General features: G+C 41.9%; 1 protein-coding gene across 2 annotated transcripts in view; it reads left to right on the top strand.

Annotated features, from left to right (window-relative positions):
• Positions 1-1,335: 1,335 nt before the first annotated feature.
• The window catches only part of IRAK3 (interleukin 1 receptor associated kinase 3), a 48,853-nt gene continuing 30,318 nt past the window's right edge, over positions 1,336-19,870 (top strand). The window contains exons 1-2 of one of the 2 annotated variants that reach the window (XM_032347127.1): positions 1,381-1,644; positions 17,048-17,230. In XM_032347127.1, coding sequence (XP_032203018.1) covers positions 1,488-1,644; positions 17,048-17,230 — 340 coding nt within the window. In that variant the 5' untranslated portion in view covers positions 1,381-1,487. Of the gene's footprint in view, positions 1,645-17,047; positions 17,231-19,870 lie in introns of both variants that reach the window. The other variant, XM_032347128.1, reaches the window with a different exon arrangement.

The raw sequence follows: 19,870 nt of genomic DNA, 5'->3' as shown, positions 1-19,870 counted from the left end.
ACGAAATGATAATGTAGCATCAATGTTGGTCTCTAGGGGGCACCATAGCCAAAGAGTACAAACCTGAAAGCTTTCAAATAGGGTTGCTATTTTTCAGTTGATGACAATTGTCCACTCTACTGTCATTAAGGTTGAGATTTTTTTTCTCACCACTTTCAAAGCATCTCCTCTTTTCATTAGTAGCATTTGTATCATGCCTGTGATGGGCTATTACAGCACACACGATAGAATATTTTAAAAACAATACTCAATTTTACTTAAACTCCATGTTGGAAGCAAACGACTCCGTCAAACACTCTGGAGAAAGAAAAAGTAGTGGAACAATGTTTTATCAAGGGGCGCCTGGGTGGCTCAGTGGGTTAAGCCTCTGCCTTCAGCTCAGGTCATGATCCCAGAGTCCTGGGATCAAGCCCCGCATGGGGCTCTCTGCTCAGCAGGGAGCCTGCTTCCCCATCTCTCTCTCTGCCTGCCTTTCTGCCTACTTGTGATCTGTCAAATAAATAAAATCTTAAAAAAAAAAAGAAAAGAAAGAAAAGAAAGAAAAGAAAAGAAAAAGAAAGGCCAGGGAGGGGGCGCCTGGGTGGCTCAGTCCTTAACCCTCTGCTTTCAGCTCAGGTCATGATCCTGGGGTCCTGGGGCTGCCTTCTCAGCGGGGTGCCTGCTTCTCCCTCCCCCACTCCCCCTGCTTGTGTTTTTTCATCTCTCTCTGTCAAATAAATAAATAAAATCTTAAAAAGAAAGGAAGGAAGGAAGGAAGGCCAGGGAGAAAAGGATTTAGTAAAACCAAGTAGCAATGTGGAGAATGGGCAGCCTCATGAAGAAAATGAATACAATTTTCTTCTGCTTTGTTCTCTTTTTTGTTTTCCTGTTGTTGTTTTGTCTTTCCCAACATTAACTTCATATATGCACATTTATCTGTTCAACTTCAGTAAAAGTTGGGAGGAAGAATGTGCCAAACCTTTTGAATGGTTGTCTTCAGCTAAGTGTTTTCTTCCTTCAGTTTTTCTGGAGTTTCCAAGTGTTCCTCAATAAACATGTGTTGCTTCCTGGCGGGGTAAATAAAAATGCATTTTTCAAAGAAGTCGTGGCAGGTCTCTGTCCATCCCGCCAGGAGCCAGCCCATGCCGAGTGTATAATAGACCCCCCCGCCTCTGTGAGTTCTGCCCTCCGGGTCTTTCCCCAGCTCTCTGTCTCTCCCGTCGCGCCCCAAACCCAGAGCAACGAAAGGGCTGGCCAAAACTTAAAGCCTGTGACAAGGGCCACACCGAGGCAGGGAGACCCCGCGGGCGCCCTCCCGGGCATCGCTGCCGGGCAGCGCTGTGCGTCATGTGGGGCCCGCCCCTTGCGGGGCTCGGCAAGTTCTGCCGCCTTGGCCGCCGCCGGGGAAGCAGGATTTCCGCGGTTGTGTAATCGCACCTCCCCGGCGCGGAGAGGCCTGCGCTCCGCATCCCTCCTCCGACCGGCCCCTGGTCTCCGGCGGCCGAGCCATGGCCTGGACGGCGGCGGCGGCGGCGGCGAGGAGCTGCGGGGCTCGCGGCGCGCTCACGGCGCACACGCTCCTGTTCGACCTGCCGCCGACGCTGCTGGGCGAGCTCTGCGCGGTGCTGGACAGCTGCGACGGCGCGCTGGGCTGGCGCGGCCTCGGTGAGTGCGGCCCTCGGGGGCGGCGGCGGGCGGCGGGCGGCGGGCGGCGGGCGGCGGGCGGCGGGCGGCGGGCGGCGGGCGGCGGGCGGCAGGCGGGGGCGCGTGGGGCGGGGGGCGGTGCGCTGCGTCGCGACGCGCATGCACAGTCCGACCTGCTTCTCTTTCAAAGACGTGTTGGGTCCCTCGGTGGGATTAAGCGGCAGCTACCCTCCTGAAACCATCCCATGTTTATCAACTGTTCCCGCCTTGCTTGGTTCAGAATAGTTTAAGTTAAATCGCCCATGTGATGCCTTCTTATGGCAAAATTACCCTAGAATATAATTTTCATACTAAAACATGTTTATCCCTTTAAATTTATTCTTTGGTGTTTTCAGGGCACTTGCAAGTGCCCTTCTTAATTAAATTCTAGGTGAAATGGTAACGTAAAATACTATTTGTCATCAATGTGGCTCCCAGTTTTCTTAATATTTTTGCTTAGTTATCATAGTCTGTGGCATGAAGGTTTATGCTAGATGATGTCTTTTTATATCCATGTGGAAAGTTGGCTTTACAACCATTCTATGCAGTCATTGGGAAGTTGAGCAACTGCCTTTTGGAAGTCTTGAGTGTGATCACTGGAAATAATTCAGGGAAAAAAATCTTTGTTTTATTAAGTACAGGCACTTTTGTTAGATTTGATCTTCCATGGTGACACATTTAATGTTAGTTGAAAATAAGCACAATCATGTCAAAACAACTTAGCCTTTATTCTCTGAAACATTTTTTTTTCTTAAAGGAAGACTAGTAAAAGACCTATGAGAAAAAAGTTTTGTTGTTAATGAACAATATGGTCACAGTTTGTGGAATGTGGCCGTGGGCTTCTAGGTATATTTAAGAAGCAAAACAAGATCATAGGGAAAGGAAAAAAAATAAGACGGAATCAGGGAGGGAAACAAACCATAAGAGACACTTAATCATAGGAAATAAACGGGGTTGCTGGGGAAGGGGGGAGGAAGTTGGGGGATGGGGCAACTGGGTGATAACACATTAAGGAGGGAACGTGATGTTATGAGCACTGGGTATTATATAAGACTGATGAATCACTGACCTCTACCTCAGATGCCAACAATACATTCTAAGTTAGTTAATTGAATTTAAATTAAAAAGTGAAAAAAAAAAAACCCTAAAACCATTTGTATATTATAAGCTCTGTAATTTTAAAGTATGACCCTTATGTAAAAATATCAGAAAATACTTGACTCTTTGACTTCTGGAAAACATAGAGTATGCATTTGGGGGATAAGATCCTTCCCACACCAGATCTTTTGGAAATGGATGACACGGACGTTTTAGGACCCACTGGTTTCCTAGAATGACTACATTCATGAGAGAAGAATGTTTTTGTTGCAGTCCACAGGTAGTCAGTGCGGCCAGGTGGCTATCATAAATGAGTAAAGCAGGATGAAGACTGAACATGGAAGAGTGTATGTCCCATCTAGGAGGGGTGGTTAGTTCTCAGTCCCACATCACTGGTGCTTTTCAGGAAGTCCAGCCCAGTATTGCTGCAGTCACTCTCTCTCTCTCTCTCTCTCTCTCTCCCTCTCCCTCTCTCTCTCTTCCCTGCATTCAAATCCAGACATTCACATTTTACATGGGTTGTCTCATAAAGCACTTAACAGTTGCCCTTTGAGGCAGGCGCTATTATCATCACCGATGTGTTAACGGATGAGGAAACTGTGGTACACATTCATTAAATGACACTTGCCCAAACTGACACAGCTAAGGAGTAGCAGAGCCAGGATTTGAACCATGGCAGTTTGGATCACTGCCTCTGCCCTTACCCACAGCCACACTACTCTTCCAGACCATGACTTCCTCAAGTTCACAAGTACTGACTGCTCTGCTCTTTCCGCTCTCAAGTACACTCTCTAAAATAGCCTCTCTAAAGTACACTCATTTCAGCTGTGAAAGAACAATTCAGTGAGCCATTTCAGACATGCAGCCCCATTTTTCTAGTTGTGGAAATAAGTGAAGACCACCCAAATGAGAACAAGCAGAGGCTATTTATTCAAAGCAAGGGAGTTAGCCACCATCACTTGCATTTCACAGAGACCCAAAGGCAAGCGAGGAGTGGAAAAGCTTTGTGGTAGAAAAAAGAGAAGGCTTCAGGTCTTCCACTATTGGAGGAGTTGACATGGAGAAGCTATGGACAGGCTAACTAGCAGAATTGTTTAGGGTGTATATTTGGCTCTTTCAAGATGGTCCTGAATTGGAAGCAGGGGCGAAAATCAGGGAAGTTGACAGTTGTTAATTGAATCGTAACTATTTGGGACTGATTGCTACAGAGATTATCGTTTGGCTTCTTGGACTAGCTGCTACAGATGCTAACATGACTTCTCAGACTAGTTACTGTGTATAGTAGATTGGCATTCTGGACTGGGTAACGCATGTTGTGAGTCACCATTCTATTTTTGTATAGAGTCTGGCCATTGTTCCTTTGTATATTCTTTCATAAGGGAAAAATCTGAAATGCCTATTCCTTGATTCTCTAGCTATAATTTACTGTGCACATAGCTAGACTATGTAGCTCTGAAAGGAGACCTAGTACAGAGCAGCTGCTTCATGAATTATTGGCTCAGCCAGAAGGGAAGCCTGACTCAACTCAGGGTGGTTGAGGGCACTGCCCACGTTAAATAGATGCTGAGTTTCCCTATTGGCATGGGGAAAGGAGAAAGACGGGAAGAGGTAGAGGGAGGGAAAACTTGACCTTAGAGGGTAAAGGCTAGAGTGCTGGAATACTGAATCAGGGACACAGTCCCTTTTATGCTCAGGACAGCAAAGAGCCTGAAGATACAGAGTGTCCAAAATTCCATGTAGAAAACAATGCAGTGTAATAGTTAAGACTGTCTCAAGCTGATCATGATGCTTGATGATGGTGAATATCAGATGACATTTACAAAGGCAGCTCTGCCATAGATCATATGGCAGCTTGGTTGTTCACAAACCGGAATCATCTGTGTGATCTTTTAAAGATACAAATGCCAGAGTTCCTGGGTGGCTCAGTCAGTTAAGCATCTGCCTGCAGCTCAGGTCATGATCTCAGAGTCCTGGGATCAAGCCCTGCGTCGGGCTTTCTGCTCAGCATGGAACCTGCCTCTCTCACTCCCTCTGCTTCTCATTCCCACCACCCTCCACTCCAGATCCTGCGCGCTCTCTTGCTCCCTCTCTATCTCTCTTTCTCAAATAAATAAATAAATAAATAAGATAGAAATGCTTAGGTCCCACCCCAGAGCTGTTGATTCAGCGTTTGCTTTAAGGATCCAGCATCTTTCTGGTTTTTGCAGAGGTGAGTCTGATGCACAGCCTGGCTTGGGAGCCATTGCTCTGGCCAAATTCTCTACTTTAGTAGCATCTTAATATAGCAGTTATTTTACAACACTCTTTCACTTCTTCACTTAATTGTTTTTTATCCTTAAACATATTCTTCATATTACTCCTCAAGTCCCTTTTGTCACATATGGTTATTAAGAAGAGGAAATCACAAGGTAATACATTCTCTGGTCGATGATGATTTTATGGCTTTGTAATGAAAGGAGGAGCCCAAGCTGAAAATGTTACTGATCTTATACTCCCTTCCAGACGTGGTAATAGAGACTCTGGTGACAAGTCATTTCATTACATTATCATAGGGTAGTACTTGAATTAAATTATTTGGAGAAGTGCACACCATGACCCGTTTCAACACTTGTGATACCCTGGGAAAGAAACCCTTTTACAGGTAGTCTGGAATGGGTTGTATTCAGTTTTTTTCCCTCTGAAAAAAAGAAATGAAATTATCATAGAAATTATTATTAATCACTTTAAAGCAAATTAAGTATAAAATCACATTAAATGTGTCTTTGAATATTCAATAAAGAATCAAAATAATAGTCCTAATAATAATAAAAGCTGCCATCTATCCAGGGTTTGCTCTTTGCCAGATTGCCAGACACTCTCTGCTAAGCACTTCATGTGGATTATGTCATTTGTCACAAAAATTCTGTGAGGTAGGTATTTTTCCTATTTCCACTTCATAGGTAAGGAAACTGACTCTCAGAGAATTTAAGTAACTTAAGTCATGGTCTAGTAAAGTGCAAACTAGGATTCTAATCAGATGGTCAGACTCCAGAGCCTATGTTCTTTAAAAAAAAAAAAAAATTTAGATAGATTTTATTATTTAGAACAGTTTTAAATTTACAGAAAAAATTAGGAGATTGTACCAAAAATTCTCATCTTTTATATCTTCTGCTTATACTCTCCATCCAGTTCCCCTGTTATTAACATCTTACATTAGTGTGGCACAATTGTTACAATGTCAGTATATTATTATTATCAAAGTCAATATTTTATTCAGATTTCCTTCATTTTTTTCCTAACCCCCCTTCTCTCTCCCAGGATCCCATCCGAGATTACATTTAGTCATCGTGTTTCCTCAGGCCCCTCTTCACTGTGATCGAGTCTCAGACTTTTCTAGTTTTTGATGACCTTAACGGTTCTGAGGAGTACTGGTCAGTACTGGCCTACCATTTTGTAGAATGTCTTTTGACCAAGATTTTACTGATGTTTTACTCATGATTCGACTGAGGTTATGGGTTTCTGAAAGGCAGGGGCGCATGGGTGGCTCAGTTAGCTAAGCGTCTGCCATTGGCTCAGGTCATGATTCCCAACGTCTTGCGATCGAGTCCTGACTCAGGCTCCCTGCTGAGTGGGGAGCCTGTTTCACTGCCTGCCACTCCCCTCTGCTTCTGTGGTCACGTGCTCGCTCTCTTTTTCTGAGACAAATGTATAAGCAGAATCTTTTTTAAAAAATTTGAAAAACAGATTTTTTGAGAGGCAGACTGCAGAGGTAATGTGCCATTTTCAGGACATCATATCAGGGATACCCACTGTTTATGTGACTTACCCCTGTTGACATTAACCAGAGTTGAGGTCATATCCATCGATTTGCTTTGCTGATACTCTCTCTCTTCCCCTCTTCACATATGCTTTGGAAGGAAGTCACTAAGTGCAGCGTACACTTAAGGAACGAGGAGTGATGCCTCCCCATCTTGAAAGTGGAGTAGAGCCTGTGTTTTTTTGACGACCATGGAATTTCTCCCATCTTACAGTGTTCTTTCTAGATCTTATTTTTAGTCTAAGTTACCACCCCGTTTCTCTGTTCCCTTTAAGGTGAAATTCTGTAAAAGGGCTACTTATATTTCAGGCCCTCCATTCTCCCTGGAACCTGCTCCAATCTGGCTCTCACCCCCACTCTTCCATTAAAATACCTCTCATCCTGGGACGCCTGGGTGGCTTGGTTGGTTGAGTGACTGCCTTTGGCTCAGGTCGTGATCCCGGAGTCCCGGGATTGGGTCCCGCATCGGGCTCCCAGCTCCACGAGGAGTCTGCTTCTCCCTCTAACCTTCTCCCCTGTCATTCTCTCTCTCACTCTCTAGCAAATAAATAAATAAAATAAAATAAGATAAAACACCTTAAAAAAAAAAAAAAAAACAACTCCAAGTCACAGGGGCTAAAGCCAATGGTCAGTTCTCAGTTTCCTCTTATTTGATACACTTCCTTCCTCCTTGAGGCACTTTCTTTCCTTCTAGAACTTACACTGTTTATTTTCTTCTCATCTTGCAGGTTCCTCTTTATCTCTCTGAGATCCCCGAGTACCCGTGGAATTAGTCCACAGACCTATGTATCTACCATACCCACGATCTTGCCGGTTCCATCCATATGCTGATAACTGCCCCGTGTCTAGCCTGCATCTCCCTCTCCGACATCAGCACCATCTCTTCTATTTGCCTACTTGACAGACGTCTCCAATGTAACAGCCCAGAAAAGCTTCGCTCCACCAAAGATTTTCCCCATCTTGGCTAATGGCAACCCCATCCTTCACTTGTTCAGGCCGAAAATTCTGGTCTTCTTGCTTTCTTGCCAAACCACATTCATGTCTCTTAAGTCTATGTTGTTAACTCTGCCTTCAGGCTCTATCTAATAATCCGACTGTTTCTTCGGACTGCCGCCACCACCAGCCTGGTCCAAACCACCATCAGGTCCCACTGAGGCCAGTGGGCCAGGAGCCTCTTTTAAAGATTATTTATTTATTTATTTGACACAGAGAGAGAGAGAGAAGGAGGGAGAGAGCAGCAGAGGGAGAAGCAGGATCCCTGCTGAGCAAGTAGCCAGATGCAGGGCTTGATCCCAGGATCCCAGGATCATGACCTGAGCCGAAGGCAGACGCTTAACGACCCACTGAGCCGCCCAGACACCCCTTTCAGCAGCCTCCTAACTGGGCTCCCTGCTACTGCCCTTGCCCTCCTGGAGTTCCTTTTCAGCCAGCGGCCAGTGAGCTAAGGTCATTGTCCTATTCAGAACCCTTCAGTAGCTTCCCTTCTCACAGTAAACCCCAAAGTCCTACATGGCTCTTCTCCGTTCCTTCTTGTTTGCCCCATGCCAGCTGCATTGGCCTCTCCTGGCACATGCCAGAAACATTTTCCCTGCAGGTAACCCGGAGGCTTTATTTCTTCACTTCCTTTGTATTTTTAACTATTATCTACTCTGACCACTTTATAAAAATTGACACCACTGTGGTCCTTATGCTCCTTTCCTGCTTCGATTGCCTTCACATCACTTATTGTCACTCAAACACTTTATCTCTCTTCATTTGTTTTTTGCCCATCTAGATACAGGCTTCAAGGGGAAATGAGATGTTTTGTTTGCCTTGTTTCTTGCTTGCTCCTCTAGCATCTAAAATTGTACCTAGCACAGAGTAGGCATTCCGTAAATATATGTGATTGAATGAATGATGAACAGATGCCTGCTAAACATCCAAAGCTAGTGTGGAAGAGTAGTAAACAAAGCACTGTACTAGATACAAGTTGTGGTCCCTGCTTGTCGAGATTTTCCAATTTGATTTTGCCAATTGGTAGAGGCAGTAGGCCTATACAGATTCTATAAAGAAGTTGAACAAAGGAAGAAATTGAGGGGAAAGAGTACCGATCATTACCCAGGTATGGAATCACACAGCTTCTGAGCTTTAGCCTGAAACGCTGGTGTTGAGGGTGAACTGTTCTTAAATTGTTTCCCAGAGGTAGTTAATGTTACATGCGTACCTGAATCTGGGCTTGAGGGAGCAGGGCACATGGAAGGATACCTGAGAAATCACGCACAGCCCTGCCATGGAAAATAAGTCCTGCTCAAGTATGGGTCAAAAGTAAACATAAGCTTAAGTATGGCTCAGAATTACTTCTCATAAAATGTATTAGCTGGGGGGTGTTATTGCGGTAGTCTGGTAAGAGGAGTTGAGCCAACTTACACATTTGACTTTTGTTTGACTTCTTTTGCAATTAAAAATATCTTCAGTTGTGTGTTGTTTTAAAGAAGAAGGCCTTGGGGCGCCTGGGTGGCTCAGTGGGTTAAGTGTCTGCTCAGGTCATGATCCTGGAGTCTGAGGACTGAACTCTGCATTGAGCACTGTGCCAGGCTCTCTGCTCGGTGGGGTGTCTGTTTTCCCTCTCCCATTGCTCTGCCCCCTGCTTGACACTCTCTCTCTCTCTCTCAAATAAATAAAGTCATAAATAAATGAATGAATGAATAAATAGAAGGCCTGTGTTGTGTGCTTTGTAGAAAGAAAGAACAGAGGCATCTTTTCCTTTTCCCATCATGTTATTTCAAAAACAAACTGTGCAGTCTTAACTTACTAGGGATTTTGGCTTGGGGTTTTATGCAAATACAGATTCCAAACAAGGGTGTGTTGCCTTATTCTAAAAAACCCCTTCAGAGAGCTATTTGCATATGGAGTGATTTCTGCAGTTGAATTCCCCAGTGGTTAGCACCATCTAGATAGTTCTGCCGTCTCAAAACAAAGCCTGAAACGAACTTTGAACATTAAATGATTATTAAGCAATCAGTGTCTTCAGGTAAACTAATCTCTGAACTTTTCAGGTGGACTTTTTGGCTTCTGTTCTGCCAAGATGCCTTTCAAACAAAAGATCTGCCTTCCAAAAAACAATGTTTGGGGGTGCCTGGGTGGCTTAGGGGGTTAAAACCTCTGCCTTCGGCTCAGGTCATGTTTCCAGGGTCCTGGGATGGAACCCCACATCAGGCTCTCTGCTCAGCAGGGAGCCCGATTCCCTTCCCCTCTCTCTGCCTGCCTCTCTGCCTACTTGTAGTCTCTGTCTGTCAAATAAATAAATAAAATCTTTAAATAAAAACAAAAACAAAACCCCCCCAGTATTTTAAATAATGCTTAATTGCAGCATATTTTTCTTAATTTATCTTTTCCTTTAGAATGCTCAAGTTTACCAACACAATTAGTCATTGAGAAGTTTACTTTTTGTTTAGTACTCTGAATAAACAAAGTTCTGCATTCTGGAAGAAAACAAGGAAGATTAGAGAAAACCATGAATACTGAAGGCTGTAACTAACTTGTCAGGAGTCTGCATTCCTCTCTCATCACTCTGAAGCTCTTGTTTTCTAGAATCTGTTCCAAATGAACTATACATGTTATAGATGCTAAATAATGCTGTTTCGTGGTGTTTCTGGGCAGAATGCATCATCGTTGAAGAAAAGCTATTAAGATTGCACTGTGAATCCCCAGTTAGAGAAAAAGAAAATGTATTTCATGTCTCATCCTGGAAGTAACCCCACACATGCAGTATCCATTTCAACTGAGCCTGTATCCGTTTTACACGGTGAACTAGTACTATTGGAAAACACTTTGCTGGGCGCCTGGGTGGCTCAGTGGGTTAAGCCTCTGCCTTTGGCTCTGGTCATGATCTCAGGGTCTGGGATCTAGCCCCGCATAGGGCTCTCTGCTCAGCAGGGAGCCTGCTTCCTCCTCTCTCTCTGCCTGCCTCTCTGTCTACTTCTGATTTCTCTCTCTGTCAAATAAATAAATAAAATCTTAAAAAAAAGAAGAAAGGAAGAAAAACACCTTGCTTTATATAGACCTGGGGCAAACCCAGAACCCTCTGACCCTGCTCAGTGTTAGGAAACCCAAACCTCAGCTCTGTTGGCATAGGTGGTGCCTCAAGTAACAGGATGACAGGGCCCAGAATTGTGGCCTGTTGCCCTTTTAAAAGGGAAATTCAGAAAGTTAAAAATGGGAATAGAATTATGTGGGAAATCTGACTTGAAAAGTTAACTCCAGATCTCCTTGGCAGCTGTAAGCTGTTCTTTTCCTACTGTGAGGATTGTGAGCCATAGAGTGTTTTTACCTTTCTGTGTGCGAATATTGTTGGTGAGATGCCTGCTAGTATTGCCACCAGATGGATTCTCCCACAACTGGAGCTACTCTCTTGGCGTCACCTCCTCAAAAGTCTTCTACTGACCTCGAGTTTGCTTTCAGGATGTTTTCAGTCTGTATGCTATCACTCAGGGCCTCTGTCTGTCACTCAGCAAATATGTCGCCAACATCTGCTATGTGTCGAGTGCTTTCGTACCAAGGTAACACAGAGACTCTATGGGGCTTGTTCGCCTTTTCTTTAACATGAAGCCTCCGCTGTAAGCCTACCCACCTCCTCTTGGCCCTATCAGGCCCTTTCCTTCCCTTCGGGAACAATTCCCCACCTGACTGATTCTCTTCTTTCAGCCCTTAAACCTTGTCACAGTCCATCCCCATTGTAAAGGGAGCCGATGTTGTAACCCAACCAACACGAGTCCGCCACGCCTCGGTGACTCAGGCACCAGGTTCAGTTGTCCCACAAAGAAAACTTCCATCTGCAGCAAATAAGAAGATCACAGGGGTGGGGTGGGGTGGGGTTGGTTTCCAAAGCCAGGACTCCTACAGAGAGGGTGAATGGGTTCCTCTTGTTTAGGGTTAGGAGGAATATTTAGCTAGGGAACTGTGTTGTCCTCAGTAGAGGCAGGCAAGAGGTCACATCCTCTACGGATCTTGTGTGCTGTGTTAATGAGGCTGAGGCTCCCCCTTGGGCAGAGATCTTCATATTATGATGAAGTAAAGGTAACTGTAGATCATTCCAGAGGCCACTCTGTGGTCTACCTGCAGAGACTCATGCCAGGTTTAGCTCAAATGGTCTGGGTGGTCTGGACCAGCAGGAGGACTTATGAGGGCAGAAGCCATCTCCTGGAGGAGTGGTTTTGGGTTTTCACTTCTCTGAGTTAAGGGGAAAGCCGGAAAGAAGAGCTTTGGGAAAAATATAAGACAAAGTGTACAAGCAGGGGGGCAGGCAGTAAAGGCCAGGTCTTGGGGTCTAACTGGTGACAATGTCACTCCCTCACACTCCTCCCTGACTGTGGGACTCCACACGGGTGTCCTCTCTCCTCCTGTCTATCCCAAAGTCAAGTCATGTCTTATGCCAAAGATTCAAGTTGGAGGGGGACCTGGTTTTTTTTTAAGTTTATTTATTTATTTTTTAGTGACCTCTACGCCCAGGGTGGGGCTTGAACTCACAAATCCTGAGCTCAAGTGTCACATGCTCTTCTGACCAAGCCAGCCAGGTGCCCCCAGAGGAAGCTGGTTTTTTTTTTTAAAAGCCTATTGTATGTTGCATAAATATTAATAACTGATAGAGTTCATTATGCCTATTTTATGTCTAATACTCTATAAATAGTAGCCAATTAATTTACTAATAGAAAAAGTAGAAACCTAAACTTTCACTTTGCTGAAATTTGATATTTAGTGTTCCCCTGTTGGCATGTTAATTTGGAGACTGGGAAGTGTTCTAAACACTGGGGGTATTTAAAGGTCATCCTATAAACAGTAGACTAAAGAAACTTAGTGTCTGTTTTGGGAGGGATTTCAAAGGATATTTATTAATGACAAGTTTGCTCAGTGACTTGCCTGGAGTTGCACCATAGGTCAATGGCAGAGCCACCACTAAACCCACATTTTCATGCATATATCCAGAGGCCACAGGGTCCTTGGTCTTGACTGGTGACTTTTCTCTTCTGAAGACAATATAACCTCAGAGTTCATTCTTTTATCTTGTTTTCCACTGAAAAGTCTGGTGATTCTCTTTTTCCTCCCCAATGTAGCATATGCCATCTAATAATTCCTTGACAATTGGTCTCTCTTTAGAAAGACTTACAGTTTTCAACTTGGCTCATGCTCCAGAAACCACTCCTGTAAGAAGCCTTCCATAATGGTCTCATCTTTTTTTTTTTTCTTTCTAAGACTTTATAAGATTTTATTCTTAAGTAATCTCTACACCGAACGTCGGGCTTGAACACACCACCCTAAGATCAAGAGTCCCATGCTCCATTGGACAGAGCCAGCCAGGTACCCCCAGGATGCCTCCATCTTTAGTTAGGAAATCTCTTCTTACTTCACACATGCTTTTTTCTTTTTCTTTTTCTTTTCTTTCTTTCTTTCTTTTTTTTTTTTTTTTTTTAAGATTTACTTATTTACTTGAGAGAGAGAGAGAATGCATGAGCATGGGGAGAGACAGAGGGAGAGAGAGAATCCAAAGCAGACTCCACACTGAGCATAGAGCCTGACACAGGGTATGATCTCATGACCCTGAGATCGTGACCTGAGCTGAAATCAAGAGCCAGGCACTCAACTGACAGAGCCACCCAGGCACCCCTCTACTCACACTTGATGTATACAGTTACTGTACTGCTAGCACATCAAACCAATGTTCCAACTTGTTAAAAAAAAAAAATGAAATTTAACCAAGTAAATCTGAAGATCTAATTGGCTTTCTTTAGTGATTCATGAATCAGTCTGTATCCCATCTAGCAAACAGGGAAGTTCAGGGAGTTGTACAAGATGGAAGGTTTCTATAGGAAAGATGGTGGGTCAAGAAAGTTATTAGCAAAAGAAAGGGATTTGTCCTGGCAAGATCACTTTCCCTTAAGGAGAAGAACAAAGTTTCTTATCATGAAGATGATCTCATCTTCCTTTGGGGATAGAGAGGGCCCATGTAACAGATTACTTCATTGGCCCTGATTAGAAAATTTCTGACTGACTACGATTTTATTTCTGGGGGAGGTTGAAACTCCAGTTAGATTAGATATTAAGCCCTATTTGGTGACTTGGTCTACGTGACGCCCTTTGGGGCCCATGGTTTTCTTTTTAACAAACTATACTGATTTGCACTATTTCCCCTAAGAACTTCTAGAAATAGTGAAATAAAATGTTTATGAAAATTGTGCCTCAACCAAATAGGCAGACTACGTCATCAAAAAGAAATACATTAAAATAGTTACTATGTCTTGCCAAATAGTCTTGCTTTGAAGGTCCCCTTCCATTTTTTTTTTTTTTTGTAGTGATAAGCTATCTAAAATATATATGGACATTTGGATAGTCCTTGTCTCTTGATGAGACATCATCTCTTCTAAGAAAGAAATAATAAAAATATTCTTGCCAGAACTTAAAATATGGAAGAAAGGCAAAGACATTCCAACTTAATGATGTCAGATAATTTATTGTAGCTGTTTTTTCCTCTGCAGCCTAAGCATCCACTCATATGGAATGTCTTGACTTTATCATCCTTTGACATGTAGTCACAAAAGCTGCCACTTCCTTTCACTCTTCTCTGAGTGACTGAAGCAATAGAACACCCAAGATAAAACTTTGTGTGTATTAATGAGGGTGGATCCAAGTGAGACTGCAGGAAAATCACCACTAAAATCACTCAGTGGTTGACATGATAAAAGTGTGCCTTTTGCTCATGGGAAGAGGGTTGAAGGTCCAGGCCTCCATGTGTTGGCCCAGCATTCCAGGCTGCTTTGATCCTGAGGCTCTCCCATATCGGCATGTCCTGCCACAGCAATCTGCTATTGCTGTGGCAGGAATGGGAGCCTGGTGCGTTGTGCCCTGGCTCTTCTGTGTTTCTGGCTGAAAGAGATACATAGACATAACTAACCCAAGCCAGGACCCAAGCTAACTAACCCAAGACCTAATCCTTCCTCTCTGGTGGGGTAGAGGACAGGAAATGTTGGTGGGCACTGGTAATACTTACCACATCAGTTTTGGGTTCACAGAAAGAAGGGCAGTTATGATTTCATATTGTGATCTCTGTCAACTTTCAGGATTTACTTATACTGTCAGCAAAAACATAAAGCTAGAGGAAATAGAAGGACCCAGCAAAAGGTGGAGGGACGGAAAATGTGGGGAGAAGGGATGCCATATTGGATCAGAAGATGTTTGCCTTTCTGATATCTTGATTGAGATACTGTAACTGGTGTAGTAGCTTCCTAAGAAATTGTTTTTAAACTTCAGAGTCTGAAATAGAACACAGATAGTTCCCTAGGGAGTTTATTACGTGTCTCCGATCTGAGCCCCTGTTCGTCTTTTAAAAGGACGGCAATATTTGGAGAATATCATTGATGAATAGGTACATCCTTCAATGAGATTACCTTGGTTACTGCTGGAGAGGAGCTTCCAAATTTATGTGCGGCAGAGGAAGAGAAGGCTGATTTCCATGACCAGTTATGGTGAAATATTGGGGGTCCCCATGACCACACTCAGATGATGATAGGATTTTATCTACTGATGTGTATCTGACTTCCTAACTTTTTTAGACTTTCCAGAGGATAAAGGTAGGAGAGAATGCTGCCATCACCATCACTGACTCCCAATCACATTGCTAATTTTCGTGCTCAAGATGACTGGGTTAATCTGGGAGCATTGTCCCAGGGGCCAGAAAGACACCCATTTGATCTGTCATTTGGTTTCTTTCTCCCTCCTTTGCCTTAAAATACACTTCAAGATTTGGAAGTTGTGCAGAGAATCCCATTAACTTGGGGTGTCATACAAGCTCATATACTCTCAGTAAGTACAGCTTCAAGATATTTATACCAGACCTTAAATAAGTCATATATGCTGTTTTTGAGCAATTAAAATCCTAATATCCCAGTAGAACGTTTCCCCCGATGCTACCCAGATATTAACTTTTAATTGCTCAAAATGTTCAGCAGCGGGAGAGTATTGAACAAAAATTTAAAACAGCATTCCATTAAAACTGCAACACATGAACCTAACTATGAGTAACCACACCAAAGGGAGTGATGAAGAAAAGAACTAACCTAGTAACTTTGGGAAAATAAGCTCTTACCTGAATATTCTTAAGCTGAGGGCAAATAGAATGGTACGTACATGATGTATTTTAGTTAAAGTGTTTCTCAGAGGGACAAAGAACAAAGAAGTAAAGACATTATAAATAATGAGAGCAAAGTTTCTTGCTGTTTGGGAATAAAGTTACAAATGAGAAAGAGCTAAAATATGCCATGTGGCATTGATTTAGAATTACAGGTATCCGTATAAAATCATGGTTTTCAAGATGTATACAGACAGAGAAATATAGGTGTGTGGGTTCATGCACATACCTAAGTTTCTTAGCTCTGTCTGCTTGGACGGCCTAGAAGCAATGCAACTCTGGCAGTCACAAAAGCATCTAGCACCTACATCTTGTCCTCTAAATACATTATCTAATAAAAGCAACCAGGACTCCTGGGAAAAGCAATCAATTCCAGGGCTGGAGTGGGGGAAATGCAAAATGAGCCTGGAGCATCTTATAGGGTCAGAAAATAAGGAAGTGTTCCAGAAACCATGCGGCTATCGGAAGAATGTGGGATCCAACCTGAATGGACAGAGCTGGAATAATTGTGGCACCAAAGTCAATAATAATAATAATACTGGATTTTAATCTGTAGAATAAAATAAACATTCATGAGTCCCTACTGATTTAAATAAGTTAAATAAAGGGGGGAGAGTGGAGAGCACTTTCTTGCAGAAGAATTATAGTTAACGTAGGAGGAGGAAGGGGAAATAAAAGATCACCATTAAGCAAAGACCACAAAAATTATTATGATATACACGATCCACTGGTGGATGCAAGTGTTTATGGGTAAAATGTGAGGAGAAACAGCATATTTCCATAGTCTCAAAGTATCTCCGCCAACATAGTTATTAATTTTACAGGGAAAGGTAATGTCATAGTAGAGAAACCTATTAAGGTAGCAGATACCACCTTAACTAAGCAATCAAGTCAGGATCACTAGTGATAGGACATGGACACCATGAACCTCTTGATACTATGCACTGAAGAAGACGTAATCGTATTACGCTGTCCTTAAACTCAAGGAAAGACTGAAGTCCATGAGAATCGGGATCAAGAAGTGCCAACAAATGGCACTGTGGGAAACTGGGTAGGATCATGGAACAGGAAAAGGACATTTGTAGAAAGAACTGGTGAACATAAAATAAGGTCTGCAGTTGAGTTATGACTGGTTCTGAACATTGTACCAGGTAATGTAAAATGGTAACATGGGAAGTTGGGTGGGTAGTAGATGCTGAAATTAGTTCAAAATCAAAAGTATAAATAATATGAAATAAATAGATAAAATACCCCCAAACAAGTATCCCAATTAAAGTAAAAAAAATTATATATATATATATATTTTTTGGTTCTTCCTATTGCAATTTCCACAGCGGAGCGACTTTCAAACAGCTGGCTGGATGTTCGTCATATTGAAAAATATGTAGACCAAGGTAAAAGTGGAACAAGAGAATTACTTTGGTCCTGGGCACAGAAAAACAAGACCATCGGAGACCTTTTAGAGATTCTTCAGGAGATGGGGCATCATCGAGCCATCCATTTGATTGTAAACCATGGTAAACATTTTTGATTCTTAAATGTGGCTCTTGGTCCATATTTTGGTGATGTAATTTTTAAATATAAATATTGCCTTTTATTCAAGATATTGACTGGTCATGTTGTGTCATTTGATTCCATACCTGAGGCTTTCTCTAAAGGCTTTTATTACTTTTTGTTGTTGTTGTTGTTGTTGTTATTTTCTTTCCTTATTGCCTAAGTTATACAACACATTCCTTTCTACCATTTGTTCAGTTTTTAAATTTTTTTACTTAAAACTATATGTTTTAAAGTGTAGAATCAGTTCTCCACCCAAAACACTGAACCTATTTGAATCATAACCAGAATCACAATATTTGAGTAAAATATACTTTTATAATTAGTTTTATTATATGATTAGAAGTCAAAATAATAATTGGGTTCTCCTCCCTGTATTTTATTTTATTTTTGAAGATTTATTTATTCATTTGAGAAAGAGAGAGAGAGAGAGAGTACTCACACACACACATGTGTGCGAGGTACAAAGGGGGAGAGGGACAGAGAGAGAGGGAGATAGACAGTCCTAGAGCACACTCCCCACAGAGCAGGACCCAGGGCTCCATTCCAGGACCCTGAGACCAGGACCTGAACCAAAACCTAGAGTCAGCAGCTTACCCCACAGAGCCACCCAGGCATGCCCCACCCACTCCACCCCACCCACTGTATTTTAGGGCAAATGATACCTACAGACTAACTCTGGGATGTATCTTTTATCTTTACTGCTGTGTTTATGCCATGGCCTCTAACTCTACCATACTTGTCTGCTATCCATTTCACAATGGCCTGACCTTTCCCTCCTGTCTGTTTCTGATGCTGTGTCTTGCCTTCCATTTAAAGCAACCTGATAAGTAAAGCTCATGAAGCTCTTTCCATTCATCTTTATCAATAAAATATTTTACTAATGTCACCTGTTCTGTTTTTTCCCCTTTAGATTTATTGACTTCAACAAGAGTGATCTTGGGTCTTACCTTACAGACTCTGGGCTCTTAGGCTGAAAATTCTTTTGAATCAGCATCCTTATTCTTTTGGCTTTTTCATCCAGACATATTTTTAGTCCTTGGTCTCATAGAATGATTTGGGTGTTGTTAACTTCATCTTCTATTTTGGAAGAATTTGTAAAGAACCGATGTTAAATTTTGTTCAAATGTTTGGTAGGCTTCACCTGTGCTTTTGTTTGTGGGAAATCATAGATTATTAATTCAATCTCTTTCCTTGCAATACATCCATTCAGATTGTTTCTTTTTGAGTTAGTTTTGGCAGTTTGTGACTTTCTAGGAATCTGTCTGTCATTTCAATTATCTGATTTTTTTACATACAGGTATTCATCACCTTCTCTTATAATTCTTTTTATTTCTATGAGGTTGTTGGTTGTGTCTCCTCTTTTGTTTTTGGTTTTAGCAGTTTGAATCTCCTTCTTTCTTTCTTGGTTAGTCTATCTAGAGGATTGTCAATTTTGTGATAATTCCAAAGAACCACTTTGGTTGCATTGATTTTCCCCTTTGCTTTTTTTGTCTATTTCATTTATTTCCACTGTAATCTTAATTCTTTCTTTCCTTCTGCTTCCTTCGGTTTAGCTTACTCTTTCTTTTCTAGTTCCTTAAGGTGAAAATTCAGGTTCTTGATTTAAGATTTTTCTTCTTTTTTAAGGTAGACATTTACAGCTATAAACTTCCCTTTAAGCACTGCTTCTACTGTGTCCCATAAGTTTTGGTATGTTTTGTTTTCATTTTCACTTATCTCAAAGTATTTTCTGATTTCCCTTGTGATTTCATCCTGAACTCATTAGTTGCTTATGGATTTGTTGTTTAATTTTCATGTATTTGTGAATTTCCCAAATTTCCTTCTGTTATGAATTTCTATTTAGGTCCATCGTGGTCGGAGAATATGCTTTGTATGATTTCAATCCTTCCAAATTTATTGAGGCTCATTTTATTGCACAGGATACAGTCTATCCTGGGGCTTGTTCAATGTACACCTGTGAAATATGTGTATATTCTTCTGGATGGAATGTTCTAGAGAATGTCTGCCAGGTCTATTTGGTTTATAGTTTGCTCAAAAAGTCTGTTATTAACTGATTCCATTTTGTTGTCAGTCTTCTAAGCAAAATAATTTTGAAAACACTAGAATACAATCTAAGAAAAACTAGATGAAATAAAATTTTTCTGAAGTCTAAATAAAAATGTCAGATGTGACAGCAAAATAGTTCAGAGTTTTCATCTTTTGTAGGAAGCTACACAGACTGCCTCAATTCAAACAAAACAAAAATTACAGTGTGTATTCGGGAGGGGGTGGTAGGTATTTGTGGTTGAACACACACGTGTGCATGCACGCACGCACGCACACATCTCTAACACCTTAAGGCATAAAATGGGATAAAAAATAAACTAATCTCGGGAGATAAAATCCCATGATTGTAAAACTTCAAAATATATGGGCAAAAAGCTGATACAGTGTTGCTTTTTCCTTTCAGTTTTCTGCTTTATGCTCTAATATATTTAATGATATCTAACAATAATTTAAGGTAGGTCTTTGTGTGTTAAGTGAACAAAAGCATGTTTGTATCGTTTTTGATCCTTAGAAAGCTATTCACATATGCATACTTGTTACCATTCAGAGAATGA

Source organism: Mustela erminea, chromosome 6, assembly GCF_009829155.1.
Source record: "Mustela erminea isolate mMusErm1 chromosome 6, mMusErm1.Pri, whole genome shotgun sequence".
Lineage (NCBI taxonomy): Eukaryota > Metazoa > Chordata > Mammalia > Carnivora > Mustelidae > Mustela > Mustela erminea.
Note: the sequence above shows the minus strand (reverse complement) of the source record. Positions and strands in the feature narration are given on the sequence as shown.